Source organism: Tupaia chinensis, unplaced genomic scaffold (genome assembly GCF_000334495.1).
Source record: "Tupaia chinensis unplaced genomic scaffold, TupChi_1.0 Scaffold000044_1, whole genome shotgun sequence".
Taxonomy (NCBI): Eukaryota; Metazoa; Chordata; class Mammalia; order Scandentia; family Tupaiidae; genus Tupaia; species Tupaia belangeri.
In genome coordinates this window covers 1859855-1872437 of record NW_006159500.1, presented here as the reverse complement: position 1 = coordinate 1872437, position 12583 = coordinate 1859855, and the positions used below count along the sequence as shown (strand labels likewise).

The 12583-nt window shown below is 39.1% G+C and overlaps 1 protein-coding gene across 1 annotated transcript in view; it reads right to left on the bottom strand.

Annotated features, from left to right (window-relative positions):
- GSAP (gamma-secretase activating protein) overlaps nucleotides 1–12583 on the bottom strand; it is a 111855-nt gene that overhangs the window by 33465 nt on the left and 65807 nt on the right. Inside the window, 4 exon segments of the mRNA XM_027773350.1 lie at nucleotides 3380–3396; nucleotides 3399–3429; nucleotides 9352–9434; nucleotides 9979–10048. Of these exon segments, the coding sequence (XP_027629151.1) occupies nucleotides 3380–3396; nucleotides 3399–3429; nucleotides 9352–9434; nucleotides 9979–10048 (201 nt within the window).

Here is a 12583-nt window from a genome sequence, read left to right as displayed (position 1 = left end):
TATCACATCCAGAGACCTCCTTGAGTATACAGGCATGAGTGCATGTCCCTGATTTGAGACTGGCTGATTTGGAGCTGGTTGATCTGGGGGAGGATCACAATGTCGATATTGCACAGGGGTGCTGTCTCTGTCACTCTTGCTCATGGAAGATTGCACTTAAAAATGAACAAAGGATTTGAATAGACTTTTCTCCAAAGCATATAAGCAAATGGGCAATAAGCACATGAAAAAATGCTCAATATTATTCACTAGGGAAATGCAATCAAAAACACAATAAGATATTGTTTCATACCCCTTAGAATGGCTATTTTTTTTTAATGATTTAAAAGGAAAAAACTCAAAATTGCTCATAACACTGCAAATTATCACCACTTCGAAACCAGCAGATGGCATAGCAGTTACATCACTGAACTCCCACATAGTTGACTGCAGTATGAGTCCTAGAACTGGCGACTTAAAACTCATGCTGGGCACATGTGCCTGCATGCCCAAAATCCCAAGAAGAGAATGAGAAGAGATTGTAGTGTTGCTATCCCCCCTGGGAGTCATTTCTCGTTTTCTGTCTTTCTGTCTCTCTGGAGAGCCCATACACTCTTTGGCAAAAATTTCTCTTAAAAAAAATTATAGGTTCTGCCAGGTGGTGTGGTGTATAAAGGCACTGGGTTCTCACGAGGCCAACCATGGTTCGAGTCCCAGACCTGGTGGCTTGCTTTCTCACTTCCCCTTTCTCTCTGTCTCAGTATGGTCAAATTATAAATAATAACAAATGAAATTAAATAAACAATTCTTTAAAAGAAAAAATTATCACAATTTTTGTTAAATACTAATTTGGCAATAAGAATCAAAACCTAAAAGAAACTGGCATAACCTTTTTCCCAATAACTACTAGACATTTAATGTCAGGGAACTAAGTCAAATGAAAAATCAAATATATAAAATATTCACTGCAACATTATTTTTAATTGCCAAAAAAAAATTTAATAACAGAAACAGGTCCCAAAATAGATGAAGAATGATTAAGTAAATGAAGACAGAATAACCCTATGAATCCTATGGAGTCAGTAGATATCATAAGTATAAGTTTACATAGCAATATGAAAAATGTTTTTGACATATTATAATATATATCAAATATCTCTAGAGCACCAATACTACTAGATGAAATAAGCCTACCCACGATAAAGACTAAGAGGAAATGAGGGAAAACAGGGGCCAGCAGGTGGCATGGTGGTTAAGGTGCTAGACTCTGACATAGCTGACAATGGTTCAAGTCCTAGACCTGACACTTGAAAATCATTCTGGGCGCATGTGCATGTATGCCTAAAATCCCAGGAGGAAAATGGAGAAGGGATTGCAGTGTGGCCAACCTCCCAGGGATTGATATCTCTTGTGGTGTGGCCATCCCCCCTGGGGTGATTTCTCGCTTTCCCTCTCACTGTTTCTGTCTCTCTCCAGCAAGTGCATGAGCCCTATGGCAAAAACCTGAAAAAAAATAATAGTAATCAAAATAAATTTCAGAAGAAAATTTTTAATGAGGGGAAAATAGTTAATAAAGAGGAGACATCAAATGATTTGAATTAAAGTATGAATTTGTTTTGACACCAAAAATTTGACATCTGTGTATAGTTTTTCATAATACACACTTCCCATGAACTTTTTGAAGACCTCCCCCTCATATGTTAGGAATTGCAGAAGTGGGAAGGACATTTCTTCTTTTAAAACTTTTCTTCACAGGGCCAGCAGGTGGTATAGTGATTAAGGCATTGGATTCCCACATGGCTGACCATGGTTTGAGTCTCAGACAGGCAGCTTGGAGATCACACAGGGCACGTGTGCATGCATGCCCACACTCTGAAGAGGAAACGGGAGAAGAGAGAACTACAGCATGAACATACCCCCTTGGAGGTGCTTTCTCACTTTCCTTCTCTCTGTTTTTCTTTGTCTCTATCCAGCAAGCACATGCTCCCTATAGTAAAAATCTAAAAACAACAACAAATAAAAAGCCTTTTCTTCATGATTTTGTTGCTTGTCTATTATACATATTAAAGGTTTGGTAGGACAACTGGTAAAGGCAGAAACAATGTAATGGAAGGATGGAGTCCTGTATATACATTTTCAACTAGTAAAACTTTTTATATCACCATGCCTTCATACATCAGGGCTTCACGGGGTTCTACCCTTCTGCCTAGAAACATGGTTCATCAGTCCATTCCTTACGGAACACTTCTTAGGACTTCTTGGAATTACTACAGTGGCCGCCAGACAGCCCTCTTTACTCCCAATGAGTCATTGTCACCTCAAATATCCACGGCCTTCCCCAGCTACCCAGGCCTGTCCTGCCCTTCACAGATCAAAACATTCAAATGTAAATAAAAGGCAGAAGCACACTACGCTGCCTGCTTCTTAAAGCTGAGATTTCCCAGTCCACATCAAGCTATAATTACCTGGAGGCAATGCCAAAAACAACAAAGGCGCGTCAAGGAAACTGCTAAAATACTCTCTGGGTTTTTAGCTACTTACCCATTCCTTCCTACTTACCCAGCCCCACCCCATTCTCTCTACACTACTGTGAAACTCTTCCGAAACCACCAGATTGCAGAAAGACACTAATAGCAGCAGAGGGTGCAGGAAGGAGGTGTGCAGAGCCTGAGACCACATAGTAAGCCAATATAGAGGCCTCTTGAGAAACAAGAGCTGTTTTTAGAATCAGAAGGAAATTAGATAATCCCAGCCAGATTTACTTAATGGTTTTAAGATTAGAAACTGTGTGTCTGTGCATGCATTTATATGCAAGCAGTGACATATTTTGAGAGGACAGTGTAAAAGAAATAAAAACAGCTACTAGCTCTCTAAGGTCATTTAAAAGAATTTTAATTAATTATTTAGCTTATTATTATTATTCCTTAAAAAAAAAAAAAAAAACTTGCTATAGGGCACAAGTGGTCACGAGAGAGAAAGACAGAGGGAAAATGAGAAAGCAAGCCACCAAGTCCAGGATTCAAACCACAATTTGGCCATGTGGGAGTCCAGTACCTCAACAACCACACCACCTACTGGACCCTAGAAGAATTTCTGTAGTACAGGCTAGGTGAGGCACAATTGCAAATGCTAGTTCCATACAGTTTAAGGTGAGTCCTATAATTCTCTCCTAGCTTCAGAAAACTTCCCTCTTCAAAGACCATGGCTAAGAATTGCCATATCATACTGGGTAACTACCTGGCTACTTAGGAAGGATTCTCCACAGAACCACCCCTACCCCTCTCCCTACCCCATCCTCCCCTGCCAGTTTGCAATGTCTTTTAGAACCACCATAGCACACAGGGCAGCAGAGATTTAGTCATGGGTGCTGTGCTTTGGTCTCTCATTGTAAGCAACTTACTTTCATAAGAGGCAATGTTCTTCCGATACAAGGGTTATTCCAGGAATTTCCTGTAGCGGGGGGAAAAAAAACATACAACTGTTCAACATATCAACTAGTGCAGGCTCGAGCCTTCAGAAATGTTTTCTGCACAGACAGAAGCTGAGGGCAGTTTCCAGTATGCTAATCTCTACTTTAAAATAAACCCTGGAGAATATAAATACCAGTTAACACAGCCTATCTCGTACCTCAGGAAGGGAAAGTATCTCTAAAGTCAAGATTATAAGAGTTGACAGAGTAAAGGAAAAGTAGAGGAAAAGACTATTAAGAATACAGAGAAAAGGGAACAGCAGTTGGCATAATGGCCATGTTGCGGGACTCCCATGTAGTCAACCACAGTTCGAATTCCGGACCCAGTGGCTTAAACTCATGCCTGGCGTATGCGTGTGCATGCCCAAGATCCTAAGAGGAGAATGGAGGAGAATGGATTGCGGCACGGCCATCCCCCCTGGGGGAGCGGTGATTTCTCGCTTTCTGTCTTTCTTTATGGCAGGCGCATGCACCCTATACCAAAAAAAAAAAAAGAAGAAAAAGAATAGAGAAGTTTTTGTTTATTTTTACAGATTTCTATTTAAGAACAAATGAGGCAAATTATATGTATTTGCACCATTGAGTGTAATAATAAAGGAGAGATGCCCTATTACTTGTACACCTCCCTCCTCCTCTTTCACTTAAATGTATTACAGTTGGTCCCTGCTTCTTTAGAAGGAACCAAGATTAATGATTCTTGCATAACTTGAGTAGAAAAGTTTTCTGCACCTCCTTATCCACCATAATTTCAAAGAGCTCCCCATAAAGACTTTCTGTAGCACCATGACTGTGACATATCAGAAAGGTTAGCCATTTACATTGGGAATCCAGTGATAACATTCTGATAACTAGCGAGCATTAAAACAAATTTAAAGAAAGAAAAACTTCCAGGGTCGGTGGATGGCATGGTGGTTGAGGCACTGGACTTCCACATGGCTGAGTGCAGTTCAAGTCCCAGACTTGGCAGCTTGAAAAATCATGCCATTCACGTGTGCATGTGTGCCCAGAATCCCAAGGGGAGAATGGAACAGAGAGGATGGCAACATGGTCATCATCCCCAGGGGGTGATTTTTTACTCTCCTCTCTCTTCAGTGAGTGCACACACCCTATAGCAAGACTCCCCTAAAAAAGAAAGAGAAAAAAAAGAGAAACCTCCAAAATTGCCCTTTATTCACTGTTGTTTTGAAACTATGCCTCTGTTAAAGATACAGCTAGCCTCTCATTTGGTCAATTCAAAGTTCATTTCCTAAAGAGGGGCCCGCAGGTGGTATGGTGGTTAAGTCATTGGACTCCCAACATGGCTGACTGCAGTTCCAGTCCCAGACCTGGTGGCTTGAGAATTACGCTAGGCACATGTGTACGTGTGCCCCAAATCCCAAGAGACTAATGAAGGAGAATGGATTTCAGTATGGTCATCCCACACTCCTGCGTGTATGTGTGATTTTTCACTTTCCCTCCTTCTGTCTCTGTCTCTCTGGTGAGTGCATGTGTCCTGTGGTAAAAACCTAAAATAAATTTAAAAATTTAAAAAGCATACATAAATGACACAAGAAAAAATGATTTAGTAGGTATTATACAGAAATAAAATCAACATTTGCTTAGGATTTAAGTGACCTAAATTTACTTAAGTGACCTAAATTTACTTATTTATAATATACCTTTGGAAAAGGGCATTACAGTGATAGAGAAATAAATTTTCATAACATTCAAGCAATTGAGTTCTCCATTGTGACAGTAAAAAGCCTGTAATAAAAGCCTATTGTGTATTTTACTTACCACTACTCAATAGCAGTGGATACATCAAAAAATAGGTTTCAAATTTTACTACAGGGCTGACCCCAGACTCCACAAGGGAGCTAGACTCCACAAGGCCCATCACATGGCTTAAATTCTGGCCCTAGTAGCTTAAAAACCATGCTGGGTGATATGCATGCCTGACCAAAATACTGATGGGGTGGAGAAATGGAGATGGGATTATTGTGTGGCCATGTACTGCTGGAGGTGTTTTCTCCTTCCCCTTCGTTCTCTCTAGTGAGTGCATGTGCACTTTAACAAATTAAAAAAAAAAAATCACTACAGTTTCAGGGCAATGCTAAGCTATGAATAGCATTTTAAAATAGGTATAACAATAACGTTTTTAAATAGGTGTAATTGTTGGTAAGGCATAATTCAGGATTACCTATGGGGCACATTTTCTAGCATTTTTCAAAATCCAAGTCAGTTAGATTTTTATGGAAGTGTGAAATCAATGTTTTCTACTGTGGCAAGTTTTTAAATTAGTAGCATTAAAAATCTGCAGATTAGAAAAAGGAAAGTAGGGGGCTAGCTAGTGACATAGCTATAATGCAAAGCTCTGTGATGCTGACCCAATGGGAAGATATCAGGTTCCTGTCCAGAGACTGTACTGGGCACACAGCAACACATGTGCCCATGGTCTAGGGTTAGCTGGAGATGGTGATGGATCACAGTGTAGGGACCCTATTGGGGACCTCTTGCTCACTTGCTCACAGAGGAAAAATGGATAAACTTTTTTTAAAAAATGAAAGAAAAAAAGGAAAAGTAAGCAATTTACATCATTGCTAAAAAACAGACATGGGGCTGATTCCATGACCTGGTGGTTGAGGCAACCAGATCCCAAATAGCCAACTGTGCAGTTCAAGTTCTGGACCAGCGATGTGAGAGACACACCAGGCACAGATGCGTGCATACTCAAAATTCCAAAAAGAGGGCAAGATGAAGGAGAAAGTACTGCAGTATAACCATTCTCCATTGTGGGGAGGGGTTTCTTCTCTATCTCTCTGTATCAAGAGTACACATACATGCTAGCATAAAAAAAAGACCGGCATACACTCGTAGAATTTCAAGATTAAAAGAGACATTTAAGGTACTCTATTCCAACCACACGACTTTTAAAGTGACGTGGTAAACCCCAAAAATAAGCTCAGTAGATGGAGGTTTTAACTGTGGGTTTCTTCATAGTGGGACTTCCTGATGTTTCTCTAGATGTCTACAGTGGCTCCTCTATTCCACAGTGTCTTACAAAACAAAAAGGTGAAGTGTTATGTGATGACACCTGACACATATCATCTACCCCAGCCCTGGAAACTAGTGGTCAGCTCTGTCTGCTGAACACTTGAGACACAGGACACAAAGCGGTAGGTGGTGAGGATAGGGAACTGAGAAGTGCATTTCCTGCCTCTGGGTGGTGTGACCTGGTGACTTCCTGCCACGTTACCAGAGTCTGCATGTACATTCACAAGTGGTCTGGCAGAATGGCGTGGGAGCCTAGGTCTTTCCCTTATTCTATAATGAGGCATGAGAATCTAGTAACTATAATAACAGATAAGGAGAAAGAGCCTGCAGGAAAGCACAGTCACTGTGCATACAAATCAATTATAAATTAATCAAACATACCTGATACATCTTTTTTAATTACTGTATTTAGATGTAGTCTAAATACAAAATAGGAGGTGCCACAATTTATTCCAGTACATATTTTACATCTGTTACTTAACCTTATTTTTCTAAATACCGTCTTGGCTACCCACCCCTGCCTTGAGCATGCCTAAGCGAATAGTTCCAACATCTAAATATGAAAGAAGAGGCAGCATACTTTCCAGGTGCAGCCTATGTGTGGTTTTCACTTACTGGTACATCAAAGTTCCATTTATTGAACCATGCTCAAGAGAAAACACTGTTTTAACTCAGTACTTCCTAATTTAAAAGGAGGGAGTCCAGACTGACAGGAAAAAAGGTCGAATGAGTTTAAGATTGCTGACTTTCAGTGATCTTGAAAATCTAGTTAAAACAGTGACTAGGAAAAGGGTTATGGGGGTCCTAATCTACCAGCCATAGCAGCGGTGGGCCACCAGTTCCTCATTTACAAAAACCTAAGAAGTATTTAAGAAATGTGAACAGTATGAAAAACTTGAAAATACTCATAAATGACAAAAGTATGTGGCAAAACATAAACTACCCATGGTGCTTCACAATGTGCCCTTCTGTTTAGCCAGCATTTATTGTAGTAACCATCCTTCAACACGACTCATTCAGTTTATAAATATTCTGGTATGCATTCTTTATAGTGAAATGTTACTATATCACATCTTATTTATTTTAGCAAAGCAGCATATTTTTCTGTATTTAATTACAAAAGTCAACTTAATTTATAAAATGAGATTGTAAACACACTTTTTCCATTTGTCACTATGGTTTGTTGCCTACCTAGCTGAATACATGTGTTTATCCTAAGGTTGTCCACATATTTAATCTACTTAAACGTTCACCTTAAGTAGTATTCACTGTTTATAGAAATTTGTATTTTGGGGTGCTCCATCTATGCACAAACAAAAATTAGGAATTACTTTATTATAAAATGTTCTTAGAAATCTTAATGGTGGTTTTTCTTTTTCCTTTTCTTTTTTTTAAATTAGGTTTTTGCCATAGGGCATGTGCACTTGTCAGGGGAAGAGAGAGAGAGAGAAAAAAAATGAGAATGGGAATAATTCCCGTTGTGTGTGGGGGGGGATGGCCATACCACAATACTGTCTCCTCTTGGGATTTTGGGCATGTACATGCATGCAACCAGGATGATTTTCAAGCCATAGGTCTAGGACTCAAACCATGGTCAGTCATGTGGGAGTCCAGTGCCTTAACACCACACCACTGGTTGGCTCCAATTGTGGTTTTTTTTAAAACCTGTAATGCTGGACTTCTGTGCATGGAAGTAACTAAGGTACATAATTATTGTAGTTTAAAAGTTGTACATGCTAAGACATATTTTGTTTTATGGTATGTTTTTGCTGAATGATCTCTTCCCCATCTCAAGGTAAGCATGAATGAAATTAGGTTAAATGTAGCATGTAACACCACAGTCTTAGAACTTCTTTCATCTTTTATTAAATACTGACTGTGTTTTTGGTTATCCTGTTTGAAGAAAAAGGACTAGTGAAACAGCCCTAGGAAATATTTTAATCTATTCTAGTTACTTTAAGAAAAAAAAAAAATCATCAGGCCAGCAGATGGCGTGAGGTTAAGGTAGCTGTATCCTACATATCCAATTGCAGTTTTGAGTACCAGGCACAGTGGCTAAGTTGTACATGCTAAGACATATTTTGTTTTATGGTATGTTTTTGCTGAATGATCTCTTCCCCATCTCAAGGTAAGCATGAATGAAATTAGGTTAAATGTAGCATGTAACACCACAGTCTTAGAACTTCTTTCATCTTTTATTAAATACTGACTGTGTTTTTGGTTATCCTGTTTGAAGAAAAAGGACTAGTGAAACAGCCCTAGGAAATATTTTAATCTACTCTAGTTACTTTAAAAAAAAAAAATCATCAGGCCAGCAGATGGCGTGAGGTTAAGGTAGCTGTATCCTACATATCCAATTGCAGTTTTGAGTACCAGGCACAGTGGCTTGAAAAACACGCCAGGCATGTGTGCATACATGCCCAAAAATCCAGAAAGGAGAATGGAGGAGAAGGGATTGTGACATAGCCATTCTCTCTGGAGAGTCCTTTCTCATTTTCTCTCTCTTTCTCTTTTCTGTCTCTTTCTCTGGCTAGTGCACATGACCCCTAGCAAAAAAAAAAAAAAAAAAAAAAAAAAGAGGAACAGAAAGACTATATTATAAAAATAGAATGATAGATTTTACTTCTGTCTAGTACTAGGAAGACTGACAAATACCCTGTACTTTCTCTTTCAATTCTACTGTTTTATATAAATACTTTAGGACAATGACAAGGATCACTATTATTTTTCTGCCAGAAATGTACAATTCAGTACCTTATTAGTCAAAACAGAAATAAAATCGCATTAGTTACTATACCAGCGTTGTCCTACTTCCGACCCACAATAGTGAATTGATTTTAATTGAATCAGAATACAATGTGTTAACTTACTGTATTCCAAGTGAGCATTGAGGAATATGGCAAAAGTTTATCCACATTACTTTTCTCTGGATATATGCTCCAATAAGATGAAGCTGAGTAGATTTTTGAAAGAGGAAAAAAGAAGATCTAGCTTAGTAAGTATAAGGCAGTAGACACTGTAATTCAAACAAAGCAAGCAAACCAACAAAGGTTTTCCTTCTCTTATCCTTCATCTTCAAAAGGTTAACCATTATGATTTTATCTACTAAAATGTTCAAGTTCTGCTTTTTACAATAAGAATATTTTTTTTCTTTTAGGTCCTATATCTACTCTAATGACATCATGTCACTTCACTTCACATGGAACAAGCCAACACAGAGCCAGGCTAAGAAGGTTATCTTTTACCAAAAAACAGTCACTAATAAGGTTATATACTCAAGATCCTATCTATATTTCATCAGTCTCTGAACAGCCACAGCTTCTCACAAAGCCACAAGAGAATGAAATTTAATTAGCTGCTGACTGTTAGAGTTGGAAGAGTACAAAAGTGCTCCTAAGCAGTATATTTTGACAGATTGAAGCATTTGTTATCAATTTACTGCTTTCCTGCATAGAAGGGTCACATACTCAACGTAATGCAACATCAGCAACACTCACCAATTATAAATTCCTGAATAAGGTCAAATGAATGGCAGGCAGAGACATTCTCAGAAATCCATTGAATAATCTTTAAAAAGTAACACAACAGAACTCTGTTGGTATTTAAATCTGCACTCTGGCCCCCGGCACCAAAGAAGTACAAATATATATGAATCTCTTAAATTCTATATATATTTTAGAGTTGCTTAAGAACATACTCACTTCTACATTACCTTCAAGATACATAATGCAATTCTGGGTAAGTAAAATAGTATCATAAATAATTTCCTTTTTATGTATCTTTTTTTTTTTTTTTTTGGAGAGGTTTTCGCTATAGGGCGCGTGCATTCACCAGACAGACAGAGAGAGAGACAGAGAGACAGAAAGCGAGAAATCACCCTCCAGGGGGGATGGTCACGCTGCAATCCCTTCTCCTCCATTCTCCTCTCGGGATCTTGGGCACACACACACACGCACCCGGCGTGAGTTTTAAGCCACTGGGTCGAGGACACAAACTGCGGTTGACTACGTGGGAGTCCAGCGACATAGCCATTACTCTAACTGCTGGTTCCCATTTACGTATCTTTTTAATAAGTGTCCTTGGATGGCATCCAAATAAACCTCCTTCAACCCATTATTTGTTTTTGCTGGAATAATGTCATAGCAAAGCTCTAGTGAGTAGAGCTGTAGGATACAGGAATACAAACCAAAACAAGGCTGGCCCTGTGGTTTAGTGGCTAAGGGAGCCAGATTCTACATGGCTGACCCAGAGTTCAAATCTCGACCCTGGTAGCTTGAAAAATATGGCCAAGATTTTTCTGTGTGTATGCCCCAAATCCAATAAAGATGGAGAAATGGAGAAGGGATTGTGACATGACCATGTCCCACTGGTGCTTTTTTCATTTCTCTGTGCCTCTCTCACCTGCTAGTGCAGATGCTCTGAAGCAAGCAAGCAGCAAAAAAAAAAAAAAAAAAATCTACTAGGTTGTAGCAGCATACTTGGGTTTGAATCCCAACTCAGTACTCAGCATGAACATTGTCTTATCACTTATGTTTTGTGAGCATCACTGTACTGACCTCCCAGGGAAAAGATAATCCCTGTTATGGCAACAACTGTCTCACTTAACCCTATAACCATCCTCACCTGCTGAAGCAATGAAGCACCTGGGCTGCTGCCTCAGAAGTGATGGACGTTCTAAGGCACACCTAGCCATAGCGCACTCACATGTTTCTGTACCTACCATTACGCTGGATTATTCCATATCTTTTTGTGCTGGTTGTATACTTATTTCCACAATTGGGTAACTTAATAAAATATTACTTAGGTAAGTAAAATGTGGATGCAAAAAGTGCTTTTGAGGACAAGCTCTATGTTTTGGGAAAACTCCTAGGCATGTCTCTATAAAACAAGGTATAGGTGAGGCAATCATAATCCTTGGGTTTAAAAATAATAAAAAAGCCTGATACAAAGATTGCTTTGGAAAGATCTTTAAGGATCTTCTTAGAAATAGAAGTTTTGGGGACCAGCAGATGGCATAATGGTGATGTCACTGGATGCCCACATAGTCAACCACAGTTCAAGTCCCAGACCCAGAGGTTTAAAACTCATGCCAGGGGACCAGCAGTTAGTGTAATGGCTATGTCGCTGAACTCCCATGTAGTTGACCATGGTTTGAGTCCCAGACCCGGTGACTTAAACTCACACCAGGTGCGTGTGCGTGCATGCCCAAGATCCCGAGAGGAGAATGGAGGAGAAGGGATTGTGGCATAGCCATCCTCCCTGGGGGGTGATTTCTCACTTTCTGTCTTTCTGTCTTTCTGGCAAGCTCACGCACCCTATAGCAAAAACCTCTCAATAAAAAAAAAATTCATGCCAGGAGCACGTGCATGGGTGTGTGACAAAATCCTAAGAGGAGAAAAGAGGAGAAGGAATTGCAACGTGGCCATCCTCCGTGGGAGGTGATTTTTCGCCTTCTGTCTCTCTGTCTCTCGGTGAGTGCACATGCCCTATAGCAAAAAATCTCTAAAAGAAAGAAAAAAAAAGGAGAAATAGAAGCTTTAAGTAACAGGAAGTCAGAAACAACACATTACTAGTGGTTTTATGTACAAAAATAATTTTAACTCAAATAAGCTATGCACAAAGGACCTTATCTACATCAAAAGAAAGATGAATAAATGTATTCACTTACATATTTTAGATAAAAATAAAGTGGCTAAGGTGTATATTTTTTTAAACTGGTCACCCATTGATCTTAGTCAATGAGATATGGAGGTTTCTTCGATTTCACAGAATATAAAAATTAAATGACAGAGAATGTGAAAAAAAACTTCATAAACTAAAATGTGCAATACAAATGTAAGCTATCTTTACTAAAAATTTAGCAAGTATCTACCACCAAGTTTTAGTTCTTTTACTAGCATACACCAAAAGAAAACATAGACCAGAAAAAAAAAAGGCAATTATTTGAGAAATTGTTTTCTGAGCATTTCTTTGGAACATTACTGATCAAGTTCAACATGTGTTTGCAATATGGAAAAGAGAGTTCTCAAAAGAACAGATACACTCCACAGCCTTGAGGACTGGTAGGGATCCATTAAAAAGAAGCACAAAAGAAGAATCTAG